This window comes from Pochonia chlamydosporia, assembly GCF_001653235.2.
Source record: "Pochonia chlamydosporia 170 chromosome Unknown PCv3seq00008, whole genome shotgun sequence".
In the NCBI taxonomy this organism is placed as follows: Eukaryota; Fungi; Ascomycota; class Sordariomycetes; order Hypocreales; family Clavicipitaceae; genus Pochonia; species Pochonia chlamydosporia.
The window spans coordinates 200,415-217,936 of NW_019154043.1; the positions used below are offsets into that span (position 1 = coordinate 200,415).

A 17,522-nucleotide genomic window follows, 5' to 3' on the forward strand; every position below is an offset into this window, starting at 1 on the left:
ACGGGATGATGATATTCGCAGATATTAATTTACGGTACACGATTTCTTATGGCAGTTTCATGGACAACGAAGTCTATTGGGTGAATTCCGGTGCTACGCTTATAAAATTGACAATGTAGCCCGAATGTAGTGTTGACCACAACATGAGAGCCGCAAATCTCATAAGGAGAAGAACTGAATCTCTAGATACGACAAGTAGATAAGAACTACATGATCTAGTGCTGTTTATATCCCGTGTATCTATCCACGATACCTCAGAATCATAGCCCGACTGAAAATACCCGTAGGCTCAACTTCCTTCCCCAATATCGCAATTTGGAACAAAAAAACCTGAGGAGGTCACCCCAACATCTTCACGTCTATTAAAATTTTCCTGTGCGGTACTCCCTCGGGATGGGAGGCAAAACATCCACACCATCTTGCAGAATCATGGACTGTCCACCTTGAATATGGCTAAGAATATGACAGTGCAGCAACCAAACACCTGGGTTATCACTTGGTCGACGTAGAGCAAGCCAGGACCCTGCATCCCCTAACGTAAGGTAGGTATCCCGGATCGGTGGATTCACAAGGTTGAACGCGTCTGGCATAGCGGCGGCTGCCTCCTCAATGGTATTCCAGGTAAAATTGGTAGAACCACGCCCAAGAACATAGAAGTGTCTACCGTGAACGTGAATAGGATGAGAAGGACCGAATCCTGGTGTGAACATAATGTAGTCAACCCATTTTGTCTTGCCAAGAGTGGTGACGGTGTGGTTGTCTTGTCTACCAGGCTGTGGCGACAGGAGCAAGGGCGGCTGGTTTTCCGTGTTCTCTGGGAGGACAGTTTCATTCATGGACCAGAAGGAGGCAGATTTACCGACAACCATGTCCAACTTGTAGGTGACATCAGCCTTGGGAGGGGTCTGGGGCGGATAAGGGCGAGCCTTGTCAGGGTCAAAAAATACGACGTTGGCAGTCAAGTTTTGACCCGTCTCGTTGATCCAAGGATCGGTAGGCGCAGGGTTCTGTTTCTGGCCACGGATCTGGAAGTCGATGGTGGCTTTGGTAGATACCATGAAGGATGGCGCAGTCGAAGAAATGCGCAATGTGTACTTTCTAGGTTTCTCCAGCTTCACGAGAACTGTGTATCGTTCGCCGTTGCTGATTCCAACCGAGTTGACCAGCTTTGGCTCAATGTCGTTGCCATCAGCAGCAACAACATACATGGACATTTCATCCAGAGAGACTTGGGCAGTCTGAGATGAGAATCCTCCAATGAGATCAAACATTGCCCAGGTCTCGTCGCCAGCTCTTCTTTGTGTGATGGGAAATGTGAGATACGGAGTCTTGGTGGCATTGCAACCGTAAAAGAAGTGGTGTGGAACAGCCTTGAGGTCCGGATTACCCCAGGGAGGACCAAATGCTGCGATAATCTCGGGGGGCAGACATCTACACATCTCGTTAGTTTGTGACGTAGTTATTTGAAGAGGCAGCATAAATGAACCGCAAAAAATGGCCAACTTACGATTTATCGGTGAGCTTGGCTCCAGGAATACTACTCAGGATGCCAATTTGCTCTGGCATGATGATTTTGTTCTGCTCTTCCGGGGTCAAGCAATTGACCTGGCCCTTGCCGTTGAGAAGCATAGAGTCAAAGCAAGGAGTTGGGACGCCTGTAACGCTCGAAGAAGCCCATTCATCACTAGAGATGAGCTGGCGCCAGTCGGAGAGCATGAGAGGGATGCGGTTCTTCTCAGCCCGCTCGATGGCCGCGAGAGATTTCGGATTTTGGGTGATGAAATGATAAGGATTAGGCGTATTGGCGGCTGGATGAATGACAATAGGTCCAATGAGGCCATCAGCCATCTGGCTATGACTATGAGCGTGATACCAGAATGAACCGTGTTGCGTCGCTTTCCACTTGTACACAAATTTGCCACCAGGTTGAATTTCATTTTGAGACATGCCTGGTGTTCCATCAGACCAAGGTGTGCCAATCATTTCAATGCCTGCAGAAATTGGGTTAGAAGGTATTTCATGGTAGAATAGAATGTTGCTAGATTGCAAGCGGCGCTTTCGTGAGACTGACCATGGAAGTGAAGGGTGGTGTTCTGTGGTGACAAGTTCTTAACTGTGACAACAACATCATCCCCCTCGTGGAGGTTCATGGTGGGACCAGGAAATTGACCATTAATCTTGAACATTTTTCGAACTTGGCCATCGGGAGCTCCATTCTCCCAGGTGATGGTGAAGTCGTAGTGGCGAGTACAGGCTGCTAACACAGCTTGTAAGACAAGGCTAAAGAATAGCCACAGGGAAGTAGACGCCATCTTTTAGAATCAAGATATTCCACTTCAGTAAATATAGTTGATTCTAATCTTGATTTCATAATTTTCAACAATAACAAAACAGGCTACGTAGTTGACATGTTTATAGAAATTGCGACCGTCTCCAAACTTGGCATCCCTGCTTTCATAACGGGATGTCAGGACTGGAGCGGCGCGGTGAGGGCATCGAAAAAACGAACGACGAGCCGTTCTTCCGGCAACAAGCTCCCGAACCGGGCCATAAGTGACCATGATGATCTAAGCTACCGATAAAAGAGCCAATTACATTAAACATGTAGTACTGGTGTTGAAAAATTGTACCGACAGTGGCGCCCAACATACAAAGGTACTGGCCGGGAGTTATGACTCGGGCCTTTGCATGTCGGGGCAATTGATGCAAGCCACCAGCCCAGCATTAGCCTATGCATGTTTCGTCGAGACGGATTAGATGGTCCTACAGACAAACCAGATTTTAGAACTATCCTTCTTAACTACCGCAGCTTTTCCATTGCCCATCTGTTGGCAGAATAGCGCTTATTCCCGACAGACTCAAAGACCTGGTGGACAGATTTCTTAAGAGCGACGGACGGGAGCCAGAAACCGTCGACCAGGGATCACAGGGCTCTATTTCATTTTACAAGAGCACGAATTTCAAGCCAATATGTCAGATACGAAAGAAATACCTGTCGCTTTATCGGACACAGAGATAGAGAGTGTCGGTTCGCCAACTCCTCCAACACCAGAAGGCAGTGATGTCGCTTCTGCTAGCAAGAATGACTTTGAAGTCGATTGGGATGGGCCAGATGACCCAAACAACCCCAGAAACTGGTCAACACCCATGCGTCTTGCGCAAATTATCCCCATTGGCATTTTTGCCCTCAACATGACTCTGGCAGCTACCATGTTTGCGCCAGGAGTCGAGCAACTCGTACAAGAGTTCGGCATCACGACCAGCATCATCTCAACCATGTCCCTCACGATTTATGTTCTCGGTTTTGGCGCCGGCGTCGTAATTGCACCACTTTCGGAGCTATACGGCCGCCTGTGGTTGTACCACGGGTCGAATATGGCTTGGTTGGCCTTTTCACTCGGCTGTGCGTTTAGTACAAACATCACTTCATTTCTCATCTGCCGTTTCTTGGCTGGGTGCGCGGGTTCCGTGCCCATGACTTGTGGAGGAGGCACAGTCGCAGATCTGGTTCCTCCAAAGGATCGAGGCAAATACATGGCTGTTTGGGGCCTTGGTCCTCAGTTGGGACCTATCATTGGCCCTATTGTGGGAGGATTCATGTCTCAGGCTGTGGGTTGGCGATGGACATTTCGCTTACTTTCCATTCTTGTGAGTTCATCTCCAATGTGGTGTTCACGCTTCAAACTCATATAAACAGCCACGCTAATGAGTATCTCTCCAGGGTGGCATCTCTCTTCTGGTTGGCGCGATAATTCTCCGAGAGACAAACGAAGCCATCCTGCTCAAGCGAAAGGCCGCAAAACTTCGCCAGGTCAGCGGCAATGAAGCATACACCCCAGCCTCTCGTGTCAACAAAGTTGGCAATTTATCCGCCGGCCGCTTCTTACTCCGCGCCCTCATTCGTCCGACCAAAATGCTCATGCTCTCGCCTATTGTGCTTTCCGCATCGCTATATAACGCCTTCATTTTCGGCCTCATGTTTATGCTGTTCGACACGTTCCCTCAGGTGTTTGACAGCCAGTACGGGTTCGCTCCTGGCGTCCAAGGCCTCGTATATGTGGCCTTTGGCGTGGGTACGTTGCTAGGAATGCCCATCTTGACTAAATTTAGCGACAAGATTATGAGCCGTGATGGAGTTAGAGCCGCGCCAGAACGACGTCTTCTGCTTATGCTCTGGTTTAGTCCAACTATCGCCATTGGTTTTGTATGGTATGGTTGGTCTGCTGAGAAACAGACGCACTGGATTGTGCCTATCCTCGGGACACTTATCATTGGGTTCGGCTCCTTGTTTGTCATGCTGATAACCCAAATCTACTTGGTGGATGTGTTTGACGCTGCTGCCGCTGCATCAGCGTTGAGTGCGGTGCTTATTACTCGTACCATTGCTGGGGCTTTTTTGCCATTCTGCGGTACGCCTCTGTATTCTCGGCTCGGCTATGGCTGGGGTAATAGCTTATTGGCACTTATTCTGGTGGTACTCTATCCCATACCGCTGATACTATATCGTTATGGCAAGAAACTTCGAGATAGGTTTCCGGTCAAGCTGTAGAGGAGCTGGTAAGTCTTTGGTGTGGAGCCAGGCGGCTGGAGGAGTGCAGATAGTACAACACATATTAGCCAGTGTTAGGCAGAGTAAAATAAACCAAAGTCACAACAGTAGTCAAATAGTATGCAATTGGTGATGGTATTACGCCCGCAGCGTATTATAAGGAGGCTCCGCTGCCTGGCCGTCTCATACTCGACTGTTCTTTGGAGCAGCACGTGAAGGACTTCTTCGAGAAAAAAACCTGTAGTAGCCGCTAAGCGCTAAGTAAGTATCATCACCTGAATCCAGTGACAGATTCCCTTGAAAAGAGTTCACAGTGGCGCAATATCGACGCAAAGATGTTTTGCCATGGCTGCAACTAGTACATCATATATCAATATCTAAAACTATGGTGCCATCCTAACTTCTGGACGCAACTGTAACTAACGGGCTCAGAATAACAAGTGTAAATCTACGACGACGAATTTTCGCTCTCAATCCTCCATTCGAGCCAATCAAATGCCAAAAGCAGTATCAGCCGAGATAAAGTTCGAGGGTGTCTTGCCAACCACCTTTCCCTTAGCCTTCAAGAACGCGACGGCACCTCGGAGGCCTTCTTCATGTGACGCGGTAAGATCTAGATGTCATGTGTTAACAACTTGACCTGCATAGTGATCCTCAAAATGCATGTACATACCTGGCAATGAACCGGCCCAACAGCCATGGGCTCTCAAAGAGATCTCAGTTTCATTCTGGAAGAGACCCCTACCCTCCATAGTAACATAAAATCCCGGAGTCCAGCCCTTGGGTGCCGTCTTGGGGTCTTCGTATTCCTGGTAACTCTGAAGAAAGGACCGGTCACGGCGCACAGTATACTTGGTTAGCTAGCAGTGCAAGAAACTGCATTAGCTCTTATTTGCTTCAAATTGCGATCAGGTTATTTCACTTACAAGCTCAGAAAAGTTGCTAGTGGGTGACTTAAAAGTGCGGATAGAACCAGGCTTGTTGTTGGGACCCTTGGTAGAATCTGGGTTTGAACCACCATACCAAGCGGTGTCAAAAACTTTTCTTGTCATTAACATCTTTCCAGTGTAACTTTAAACGTCATTGCGTAAGAAGTCAGACCTACAGCTGTTCAGAAAAGCTTCAGAGTCGGCGATCTTGCTGCCAATGATGGCAAGAGTTGCAGTTTCAAAATAGTTCTTGCCCGTCGGGCAGGCGCAAGGATAAGAACGGGTCGCCGAGCATGCGCGTTCCTTGGTAGGGACAGTGGTGGAGACAACTCCCAAGGTCGCAAAGGCGAGTATAAGCCCGGTAATGTTGGAAGTGAACTTCATGTTGGCAATGCTAGTGATACAGCCGACGATGCTTGTCTTTAGTGAAATATGTGGATTTGTACGTTTTACTATCTGGAAACAATCGGGGCTCCTTAATATATATAAAGTATCTTACCGCGGTGTGAGAGCTCTCGACGTAAAATGAGTGACGTGAAGTCCTGGTCGGGTCATTGTATGTATTGTCGGCCCGGTGGCGCCCGAGCTTCGCACTATTCAAGGTGCATTACGAGTAATAGTAACGAGTAGGATTGAATATTCCTATTGCACGAAAACTTACAAGCATGGACGCTTAGCGTGGCTCAAGTTTTATGGGAGTTCATTTATCACTACACCAAAGTGAGTCCGCTGTGGTGTACTTTGTAGCCATAACAAGATAATCACCTTGAAGATGCCATACTTATAAAGAACCCTTATTGGTCAGACTGCTACAAACTCTCTTTGTGATAGCAAGCCAGTAGTTGTTCTAATATAGTGTATCTGCTAAAGTAAGCCTGAGTAATTAGAACGGAGCCACCTCCGCAATACACACTTGCAACCAAACGATCAAATACCGACGTAGAAATTTATGGTGATAGAATACACACGTGGCACTATTATAGTATATAGAAATAGCATCGGACTTCCGGCTTTCTATCTGCGATCTGAGAAGCATTGTTATTAATTAGAACTAGTGCAACAAGTCAGAGTCTCACAAGCTCCAATGTGAGAGGTAGGATCACGCAACGTCTGAGTTGTACCCATTCGAGTACCAAGTTATTTTGGCTCAGACCATATCACTACTTGATGTGTTGCACTTCCTTCTCCGCTCGCGGTATCTATCTCAGATGAGCCAAGTCCTCAGCCGCAATCAAAAAGTGATGTATAATGCAAGCGGCTAACGGAACTAGCTCGGACGCCGAATGTGAAGCCCTAAGGGCCGTGCAATGTTTAATGTCGTACCGAACCATCGAATTGGTAATGCTCAGCGTGTTCCGGTCCAAATGAATGTGCGGCAGATGCAAGTGCTGACAAAACCTCCCGAACGCCACATCGAATTGCCCCGAGCCAACGTCGCATTTATACCGAACGCACCTCGCCTTTCTCTTTCTATTGCCCTATCCTGGTGTTTTGCATACTTGTGTCAATCGATATCGCTATCTCACTAAAACATCAAGTTATTAAAACCTTTAGTATTGTTTTGTTTCGTCTCTCTTCTTCATTACCACAAACCAGAATATCGTGCTGACACAACCTGAAACTATTCTGGCTCTACAGCATACACTGGTCTAAAGTACAATGTCTTCCAAGCCCATAGTAGTAATCTTTGGCGCGGGTGCCAACATTGGCGCTGCAGTCACCAAAACCTTTGTCGAGGCCGGGTATCGCGTATGTGCAGTGTCACGCAGTGCAAAGCCATCCGACGATGGTAATGTGCTGTCCGTCCAGGCTGACCTGAGCAAGCCCGCGGAGGTGCCCCCCGTCTTTGACACAATCAAAAGCCACTGGGGTAGTGACGCTTTTCCCAAAGTAATTATCTGGAATGCTGGTCGTCGAACGCCTACTCCTGACAAGAGTAACATCTTTAGTGTTCCCACCGAGGACTTGCTAACAGATTTTGCCATTGCCAATGCGAGCCCTTGGGCAGCTGCCAATGAGGCCATCAAAAACTGGGCCGATAACGTCCAAGGAGTCTTTATTTGCAATGGAAACATTATGGGCAAAGCTGTCTTTCCACACCCAGACTACACTACCCTTGGGGTTGGCAAGAGAGCTGCAGCATACTGGGTTGAGGCGGCTGACATAACTTATAAGCCAAAGGGCTTAAGGTAGGTGACATATCAACTTGAGGCAAGTTTAGTGGTGCTGACTATTTCACCCGTTGTAACAGATTTTACTTTGCTGATGAACGAACTGCCGAGGGTCGTCCTGTAGGTAGCGTGCCAGGGGCTGATTCACATGCTCGCATGTTCCTGGAGCTTGCAAAAGGCAACGACGATCTACCATGGTACCTTACGTTTGTTCAGGGGAAATATAAGCAGTTTTAGGAGGGGTGTTTTAAGGGGTAGCTGCACCATGCGCTATGTTTTCTGGTTGCATGGAACGAGTGATAGACATTAGACGAAGCCACATCACAAGACTTCAGCTACTGCAACCTTGTTCTTAATCTTAAAGGGAAAGCAATGTTATGCACATTAACACCAGGCTGGTTAGAACAGCTCATAGAACGTTTCTCGAAGCCCATTGTGCAACATGCCTGTACCTCGACTATGTGATATGTCGGTATGCTTCTGTCTCAGATAAAGAAGATACAAGTAAAAACAACAAAGCCATGCGGAGGTGAACGAATAGAGAACGGTCATTACTCTATAGCCAGAGACTAGTAGTTACGCAGTGTGCTTCCCGAAAATGCCGGTACATCGTGAGTCCCTGCTTGTTCACAATGGTGCCGCAGTATGGTGTGGCTGACCCATGTCAAGAAACGAAGCCAGGAGAACGTTCAACTGGAACATTCGCCTGCCGAAGGTACAGACCGAGGAGCCATGGAGGCGAAATTAACCCCAAAGCCATAAGACAGAACGGGTTGGTCCGCCACCGAGCTTCCCGGCACCGAATTTCGGGGCCGACAGTGCCGGTCCACGGCTTCGGTTCATGGCTTCGGGCCTGTTATTTCGGGCCCGAGTACCTGACATATACGCCGATACGATGTGTAGTGACTCCCGACTGGCTAGGACTCAGGAGATTGGTTTGAATTACTCTCCAAGACAATGGAAATGGCAAATTTGACTAATGGTATTCTGCGTTGAATGGCCGTTGCAAGTAGATTCTAATTGTGCAACAAAGTATTGCACACTTCTACCAAAGTATGGATATCCTAATTATGATGAACAAATTTTATACAACTATTGTTTCACCCGGTGCCCTATCGGACGAGGCCAACGACTAAATAAGAGTAACATATTTGTCAGCGGCATTTGCAGTGTTTAGTGTGCTGACCCTCTCTGTCCGTGACGTCTACTTCCTGCAAGAACTATGATTCTGTCAACTATGCCGCAGCCTCGCAATGATTTCAGAAGAAAGTGCGGTAAGGCCTCTTCGCAAATCTGCTTCTATGTGCCCTAACGTAGCTGCCGAAAAAGTATCTGCTCGCCGTCGACCACTACTGACCGGAGAGTCCATCGGCCGCTCCAAAGCTACCCTCGCCGCGAGAGCGTTCCGCCGTAACGTCAACTGGTTTACTATACTCTGGACATGGTGCAACTCTCCCAATATCAGCTGAGTCGTTGTTCGCCTTGTAGCTTGGTCATCCAACGAGCTATAGTCTATACAAAGCTGTCTAATGGACGCAGTGGCCATCGTCTGACTCCGGACACCGCCGAAGCTGATCTCCATACCTTCAAGACTTGTCCCGCTATGAATTTGACGCACTGCCATGGCATATAGCTCTAGCACTTTAAACACGATTATCGATAACATGGTCGTCATGTACCCCGTCTCTGTACAAGAACACTGCAGCATATTGCTGACTGCTTGAGTGGTTTCCTTGTTCTGCTCCAACACGGCAATGGTGGACAAGGTACTTCCAACGGTCCCGTCGCTGGAGCCGGAAACTGAATTGCCTGAGCTGCCACACACAGACTCGGGCGAGAAGACCTTGTGTAAGAGGCTCATTGTTAGTCCCATGCAGCGGCACATGGTACTCAACTCTGATTGAGTGCCTGCGCTTTCGCTACTCGATGACTGCGCCAGATTGTTGCTAAGAGATGGGCACAAGTCGAACGGCATCGTGCGACCAAATGATGGGTTTAGTCTGTTTAGGTCTATATTACTGTCGTCCGATATAAGAAGATCAGCGATATCGCGGTGGTCTTGCGGGATGGAAGAGCCTCCAACATTGAGCAACTCAGCCTCAATGTCAAATGGTTGGGTAAGAAAGTCAGTGAATTGATCATTTATTGCCGAAAAATTCGGCAATCCTAAGAGATCAAGCGAACAAGTGGTATCTGTGAAGCCATTCATAAAGCAGGCCAATTCGGCGGAAAGTTCGCTAGAGAATTCGGCAGAGTCAGCTACAGTGCTGAGCGGTGGCGACGGCGGACTCGTTTCTGCGGGTGGCAAGGTATCTTGCTTCTCCCCGACATTGGAGCCTTCAGTGCAGCTTCTATCAGAGCTCCCGACGCTATGGGAGGCATCACGATGCTTCTCTCGCTTGCGGCCAGGACGTTTTGTGACAAAGTACTCGCAGGCGATACCCCTCTTTTCGCATCGTGAGCAAGTTGGTCTTTCTTTTGGGCATCTGACTTTGGATACTGCACAAGAGTGGCAGCTGTCTCTAATCTTTGTCATTGTAGATCCGGACGACAGGGCGACGGTGATTGTATCATGTGGTTGTACTGGTCTTGGCATTGCCATTGAAGGAGTAATACGCGACTTTGACTTCAAAAACAAATGATATGCAGCAGCAATTGACTCGTAGGAACGAAGCAAACAGTTTCTTGGCAGACCTTCCTTCCGCTTAGTTTTATTGCTGGCCTGCAGATGCAGGTCATCGTAAAGGTGCGGCTGAGGTGGGATAGCGCACTCGCGCGTCTGATATCTCTGGCAAATTCCACCCGGTTTGCAACTGTCGACACTCAAGAGGATTACCCGTCTTACGTGGCCATGCATACGTCCGCTCAGAGCGTTTCGGACTTATTCGTCCATTTGTATCTCGAGCATTGAACCACATAGGGGAACATGTACCTCGCGCCTAGTCAACAGCCGTCACAACCTTGATATGTTATGCCCCGCCCGGACCGTTATTTGCCGTCCGCTTGGGATGAGATTATCAGGATTCAGCGTGCATATGTAGTTAGGCAAGTTGATAGGTGCTTCCTTTCCTAAAGAGGCGAAGGGTTCCCTGTGATGGTGAACTACTGACCCGTTGTCTGTCGCTACATCTTCAGTGGGACAAGCTCTAATTTAGTGATCCTTTTAAGGCAATTCGCCAATTTTAGTGCGCGTGTCCTCGATACATCTGAGACAGTTATGCGCTCTATTTTTGCTTGTTCTACTTTGGGCAAGGAACGTTACTTTGGTAACTCGACATGTCCTGGGTAGAGCAGGGTCGTATTTTCCAAGGGCTATGCTATGCCATCGCTTGCCGTCGCGTGTCAAGGTCGTAGTGATTACTACCGTACAGGTAGGCATAAAGTATAGCAGGTGGTCAGTTTCCAAGGATGAAACGTCGATGCACATACATAAGTCCATGGCTTAGGGAGTCTTAGTCATGGTCGCAAGTTCCAGGTGTATAGCCAGATATCGGCGATGCTGAGTGTTATTTGGGAAGATCAGGGATTTGTGACGTAGACGAATATGCGGCCGTGATATACCGAAGCGATTATCATTCTTCGACTCTGGAGGTGAGAACAGTTTCATGGCGCAGCCACTACGTGTTTGTACTACTGCACCAACAATGGCTCCTCATTCTGACTGGGCCATTTCTCCATCAGGCCTCACCACTAGATACTCCGTTCGGTGGCTGATGAAGCCATCGCCAGGGTCCAGGTCAAAAGGGTGGTGAGCTTGTGCGGCTACCCTTGTTCGCTCACCAAGATGCGATCGCCCTTCGAATCTGCCGCCAAAAAAACAGAAGCTAGTTCGATAGCTAATCGCATTTGACTAGCTTCGGGACAAAAGAATCAACGCACCGAACCATATCCAGGCGGAAACGTACCGAAAGCCACGCATCTGGCATGCGTCCGCCCTGCATCAATTGACAAGAGATCCCATCATCGACTCCGAACAAAATGGTGACATGAACCGCCAGTCAGCCAGCCTCACCTGAGCTGATAGTTCTCTCGTTGTCAGCACTTGCGGATACACGGCTGGCTATTTACACGAAAACCCCTACTTGAGGCCTTTAAAAGGCCAAAGAACGTAACTAAACGAGCGAACAACAGCGAGAGTAAGGCACTGCAACCCTCCCCGCAACGCCGACAGGTCGCAGGACGCAAGAAGACAGCCATCCTGTCAGACGGGCTGCTGTTGGACCGCAGAACTGACAGGGTATTATGCCAGGGAACGGCTAACCGGCACGTCTTACAACCATTTTACATCTCTTGGCTTGCACGGCAATCGATGCACAACGGACCCCAAATGGTGGCAGGGCGTGATAACTCCAACCCCCCATCCCCACACGTTCGGTCGTGATCATGAGCTTTCAGACTTACGACCTGTGCGAACCACGTCAGCGGTATGTTTTGGTAGTCACGGAGTGACCGTGTCGACTGAAAGCTGCTGCCAGGGTCACTGTTCGACTCTACCTCGTGGCGTTGCAGGGAATGCTTGCCGGCAAACCATTATGCAAAGAGGTAATGACGACAGTAGTGGCATGATCGACGTCTTTTGGATGTGGGCCATGTGTTTATGAGCATTCATAATCCTCCGCACATGTAAGTCTTTTCATACTATACTGTTTCGTGATATTTTCACATCGGCCCCGGCTGTAGGGTAGTGGATGAAAACACGAGGATCGACGAGTGGCGTATATTACTTCTACAAGTGGGGATACTACTACAGTAGATGACAATACTTTGTTGGATTTTGTTCATAATATGGCACTAGTTTCATCACATAGCAATATCGTCACTCTCACAAACTCGTTCTGATGGCTCTTGGTTTATGGATAGCGTACTCCAATTCCACTCCGTTGAGACCTCGGCAATTCTCAATGAAAGACAGGGACGGAAATTAAAAAGTTCAGCTCGCTGTAGTTAGTTACTTTAGATTATTTTAACGTTATTAACGCCTCCTCCTCCAGTGGAGAATGTGGTACGCCATGTGGTGAATGGGGCTGGTGGTATCAGTCGGCATGGGTGGAAAGGCGCCAGCATGTCTATGGTCGTTCGCCCATGAATTGTCTCTGAATTGGCCATCCAGTCTCAAATACGGTGGTCGTGTCAACCCTGCTCTGGTTTCGGTGGCAGTGTACTACCAGGCTAAGCAGCTGGAGGCGGCGGACTTTGCCGTTCTACGGGATAATATCTGTCGGCCTCCTTACAATATCGCCGAGTTTCATAGCAACAGGGCGATTCACATGCCTAAAATGGGCGGCTCGACGGGCCGTTGATCAGTTTCTTGATATGTCGTCTCAACGCTGCAATCCTCTTAACTCACTATGCGGGCATCTCATTATTTAATCGTGCCAGCTAGCTTTGGATGTAGACTGAAACATGGCACAGGCAAGAGGTGACCAACGTGTCAAAATAGCCCCCCAATAGCGAGCACTTAGCTACGCACGGCATAATCTTTATTTGGTACCGTATTAAGCATACGTGCTTAGTGAGACACTGGGCATACATTGACCGGAGATATCCACACCGGAAAAATGGATCAAGTTCTAGAATAAAGTGGTGGAAAACGTGGGCTTCGACATGAGCCGACGATGACCTCGCAGCTGGTGATGATTCGCGTGGCGTTCATATAGGTGTGCAACTCATATGTGCTTTCTCAGCATTTGTCTCATGGTTGCGATTTCTTCTGTACTATTGCTTGGAGATTGGTTATCGGGACAAGTCCTTGTCGCTCGCATTTCTTACGCTATCTGCAGGTGTTTGCATCGATAGTTGCATCTCGGCATGAGTTGCCGGCGATTTGTCTTGGCTTGGAGCGATAGCTATTGACGAAATAGGTAGCGACTTTCGGCCCCGAAGTTGTCGACGAAGGAATTTGGACCCCGAGGTATTCGCCGAGACATCACCAAGTTATTTTGCGGCTTTTCGTGGTGTAAAGACGTCAGCATCACCTCGGGCTGTTATGACTATGCGAGGGGTGTTACATCGTCTTTGACATTGGGCGCAAGGCCCAGTCTGGCAGACGAATAAGGGCACTATATCAAGAGTGCTAGGCCTGATTTCATAGATAACAGGCGAGGGAAGCCAGGTCGGGTAAGCGTGATGCAGTGCTGACATGCAAAAGCCACGCAGCGCAGGGATAACAGGCGAGACAATGTTACCAGACAGAGACAGTACTTGGCCATACAAGAAACGAAAATGCAGCGGCTCTCCAAGCAGCCACTCAGTGATATGGAGTGAGGTGAAGGAAGTGCCAAGTCTCTGATTCCTCGATTTGTCCCGGTAGACACAAACGGGTAAGATTTGGGCAGCGCCACAGGGCGTTGCATCATCAATTGTGTGCAACAAACTAACTAGCAAAGGGAAGGCGACTACTATTTCCTGATTGCTATGGTGAGGCACTTATCGAACCATGTTACTGAAGTACGGAGATGCCTTGAGCAAGAGTCGGGTTGAATGCTGTTGACCTGAACTCGGGCGAAGTCAAGAGTAGACTGTCAATGGCAGGACGCTTGTTAAAGTTTAAAGGGAAAATTTCCTGGCGAATCTCTGATAGAGCCAACTTGCTCGATAACACATGTAACAAACACCATGGCTATGCATCAACGTCGGTATCCAAGTCAATGATAGACTTATAATTCAAACAACGATATCATCTAGAGATCCTGGAGCAAGGCATTCCCTAGCTGGATTGATACTAGCCCTTCACTTCGTATATGTAAAGAGATCATTAACCATGCACATGGCGTTATTTTGTACATGTACTTCCTATCCGGCCGAGTAAGACGGCCTCTAACCCCCACTCTCGCCACGTTTTTCGAAGTTTCGGGGTGCGGCAGGATACTGTCGATCCTTCGAGGAATATTCGCTAGCGAAGTGGAATTTTCCCGATCGGTTTATGACTACCACTCCATGCTGCCCAGACATTTAGTTTGACGTATTCCAAGACATTCATCTCTTGCCGCCTTGGGGTAGAATCCACTGCATTGGCATATACGCATCGTACCGATTGGTGCCACTCCTTACAATTTGGTTACATTCCCCAAACTTTGTTTTGGAGCTTACACGCTAGATATTCTGCAATCCGACCTCTGGGTAAAAGTTGGAGACCATTTTACACATAACAAACACCATTTCGGACGACTACAGAATATCAATGCTTGAAGTCAAATCGTTTCCGGATATCTAAAGGTAAGGTGATTTTCCAGAACACGGAAGCCAATGGTGGTAGTGTTGGCCTTAAATTCATGTAATCTGACGTGGCAATAGGATCTTAGATGCACCCTTAGATAAATATTGTCGCAAGATACTAAGCAAGATCATATCAACAAAGCGAACTCAGCGCCTATAATGTCTAAAATTCGAGATAGCTGCCACTCATGCGCCGTTTCCAAGGTCAGATGCCCCAAGGAAAAACCATCTTGTTCAAGGTGCGAAAAACGAGGCATGGTTTGCGAATACTTTGCCACCAAACGCCCTGGTCGCAAACGGGATCCCACACGATTACATCATAGTGCTTCAACCTCAGATACATCTAGTATCGCCAGCGCTTCTCATCATGATGCGAGGGAATCGGAGATATCTACAGATCTTCAATCGCTTGCACAGCCGGATCAGATAGTTGTTTCTCCCACAGCATCCGGCGGCTTTTCTGTACCATCGGCGATGACACAAGATGTCACTACTCTCATGGAAGATTTTGCAGATATTTCCACGCCACTTGAACCATCGGCGTGGCCTAAAGCCTCTGAAATGGACATTGATGGTGACTTTACGCACCTGCTTACGCCTCCCATTGACTTTTCGGAGATGGAACCCATGCACTTTGAGTTTCCAAGCCTGGGTGAGGGACAGGACGACATTGCTGAGCTTCTTATCACCAATGATGTCGATGCACAATCTCTGTCAGCAAAGTCCTTCCATTATATGGCTTCCTCTGTGTCGTCTTTGCCATCCTCGGATGGACAGCTGCTGATGGAGCATTCACCTCAATCAAGCCCTGTTTGTAGCTGCACAGCTGAGGCACTCGGTCTGATGAGCAGGCTTTTCTCGACTGAGTCACTTCGCTCTAGCTCCGAGCCAGCTAGTCCACAGAAACAGGCTGCGATTTCAGGTATCAACCAGTCGACTCATAATGAGTTTTCAACTCAGACAATCATACTGCAAAATAAGCAATCTATAGAAGTCGTTAGCCGCATACTGCAATGCTCGTGTGCAGATGACGGACATCTCATGACCATGATTTCTATTATTGTTTTTAAAATTCTAGAGCTTTATTCTCAGGCGGCAAGACAAAAGCAAGGGGCCGCCAAGTACAGTCACTGGAGCAACACATCTACGACTGGAAACCTCATGAGGACGAGTGGCCTGGACCAATTTGGCTGTTCAGACGACAATGACAGACGCATAACTACTCAATTGATCATGAGTGAGTTACATCGCGTACGACAACTGCTTAACCAACTGACCATCCGGCGCAATACTCGTGGTGCCCAAGAGACCTTCGGAATGAACTTGAGTTGTCTTGGGAACTGGCAGGGTACACTTTCGCCCCATGACGATTGGATGAATGCTAGTTTCTCAGGTTCCACCCTGGGACAAATCGAGGTTGATCTACGAAGGTGTCTCACTACTTTATCAAGAGAGATTATTCACGTGTTACGGGAGAGCTAGGGGCAGTACATGGATGATTACCGAGGCGCTATTGTCTGATCTGTAATAAAAAGGCTATAGAGTCTAGACTTGTTTGTCGGGATGTTTTCCTTTGCTTTTTGTTGGTTTACGTGTGTTGAAAGGCACCTGTTGTGATCGGTGTCATTCTAGATGTGCGAACAGTCTTTTCACTATCCTTGATGGATATAGAACTACTTGGAGAGATCTTGGCCTAGAGCTAGCTGTTGTTGTCAAACTGTCATTTATGGGATGAATCAATTGAGATAAATCGGTGTCACACGGGACGGTCTGTCATAATCACCGCCCTTTAGTAGTGAGATTCATGCGTAGTCTCGGCTTGCCTCACCTGCAACACACCAGCAACAATCCTACCTATAAATCCACATTTTGAGAAAATCGAGTAAAATACAACGATCAAGTTTACAATGCATCTCACAGTGAATTGTCATATGCAGTAGTGTACAATGTACAACTTGCCAGCTTACAACGGCCTTCGCCTACCCTTGTTGTTGTGCAAAACACCATCACTTTCTCCGACTCGGGTGATTGGTACTGCACTAGCATCAGATTGGAAGTACCGATGTGGCTCGCCTCTAAGAAATGTGCCGTAGCGGAGCGGAAAGGCGACTTATGCACGTCCTACGGGGGTTACATCTAGTTATCTTGTGTCAGATGCAGGCGGGGGACCTTTTGCCATGTCTGACCTCAGGTTGCAGAACCTAGCCACCAAGTACGACAGGATCCCAAGAGCGGATTAAGCCAAAAAGAATGTCTCTTACTTCGGGTTATTTCGTCGGGTTTGTTGGAGCTTCACCCCATGTCCGTTAACAGACCTGCCAGACTTTCGTTGATGGCATTTTCATCTGGAGCACTGCGGCTCTCAATCGTAGCTGCGTGAGTCGTATTAAAACTGTCTAGCTGTAACGCATGTTCAATTCCGAAGGCCAGAAGATGTTGAGGTAATGGAGCGAGATCAATTGTAAGATGGGGGTCGGTCGGGGGTTGCATTTGACACACCAGACTTCCTAATGGAGGTTATGCTGAGTAGGCCGTGAGCTAATTAAAGGCTGAAATGCGGCATGTGAGGCTATGAAGTTGATACTTTATTTAATGTACTTCTGCTCTAACCTTTAACCTGACCTCTACATCTCAATCCCCAAACCTCCTTCGGCGATC

The 17,522-nt window shown here is 48.1% G+C and overlaps 6 protein-coding genes across 6 annotated transcripts; 3 read left to right on the forward strand and 3 right to left on the reverse strand.

The window, feature by feature from the left end:
- Positions 1–362: 362 nt before the first annotated feature.
- VFPPC_06842 (multicopper oxidase) lies at positions 363–2,312 on the reverse strand (the record flags this gene model as incomplete). The annotated part of the gene is made up of 3 exons (XM_018285810.1): positions 363–1,431; positions 1,508–1,991; positions 2,072–2,312. The coding sequence occupies 3 exons, from the start codon at positions 2,310–2,312 to the stop codon at positions 363–365; spliced, it is 1,794 nt and encodes a 597-aa protein (XP_018138622.1).
- Positions 2,313–2,970: 658 nt separating this feature from the next.
- Positions 2,971–4,549, forward strand: VFPPC_06841 (MFS transporter; the record flags this gene model as incomplete). Its single annotated transcript, XM_018285809.1, has 2 exons — positions 2,971–3,648; positions 3,722–4,549. 2 exons carry the CDS (start codon positions 2,971–2,973, stop codon positions 4,547–4,549), a joined length of 1,506 nt encoding a protein of 501 aa, XP_018138621.1.
- Positions 4,550–5,040: 491 nt separating this feature from the next.
- On the reverse strand, positions 5,041–5,862 carry VFPPC_06840 (hypothetical protein; the record flags this gene model as incomplete). Its single annotated transcript, XM_018285808.1, has 4 exons — positions 5,041–5,162; positions 5,223–5,409; positions 5,476–5,588; positions 5,655–5,862. The coding sequence occupies 4 exons, from the start codon at positions 5,860–5,862 to the stop codon at positions 5,041–5,043; spliced, it is 630 nt and encodes a 209-aa protein (XP_018138620.1).
- A 1,275-nt stretch (positions 5,863–7,137) lies between these two features.
- Positions 7,138–7,886, forward strand: VFPPC_06839 (short-chain dehydrogenase/reductase SDR; the record flags this gene model as incomplete). The annotated part of the gene is made up of 2 exons (XM_018285807.1): positions 7,138–7,667; positions 7,730–7,886. The coding sequence occupies 2 exons, from the start codon at positions 7,138–7,140 to the stop codon at positions 7,884–7,886; spliced, it is 687 nt and encodes a 228-aa protein (XP_018138619.1).
- Positions 7,887–8,880: 994 nt separating this feature from the next.
- Positions 8,881–10,251, reverse strand: VFPPC_06838 (C6 transcription factor (AflR); the record flags this gene model as incomplete). The annotated part of the gene is made up of 1 exon (XM_018285806.1): positions 8,881–10,251. The coding sequence occupies one exon, from the start codon at positions 10,249–10,251 to the stop codon at positions 8,881–8,883; it is 1,371 nt and encodes a 456-aa protein (XP_018138618.1).
- Positions 10,252–15,023: 4,772 nt separating this feature from the next.
- Positions 15,024–16,346, forward strand: VFPPC_06837 (C6 transcription factor (AflR); the record flags this gene model as incomplete). Its single annotated transcript, XM_018285805.1, has 1 exon — positions 15,024–16,346. One exon carries the CDS (start codon positions 15,024–15,026, stop codon positions 16,344–16,346), a length of 1,323 nt encoding a protein of 440 aa, XP_018138617.1.
- Positions 16,347–17,522: the final 1,176 nt, after the last annotated feature.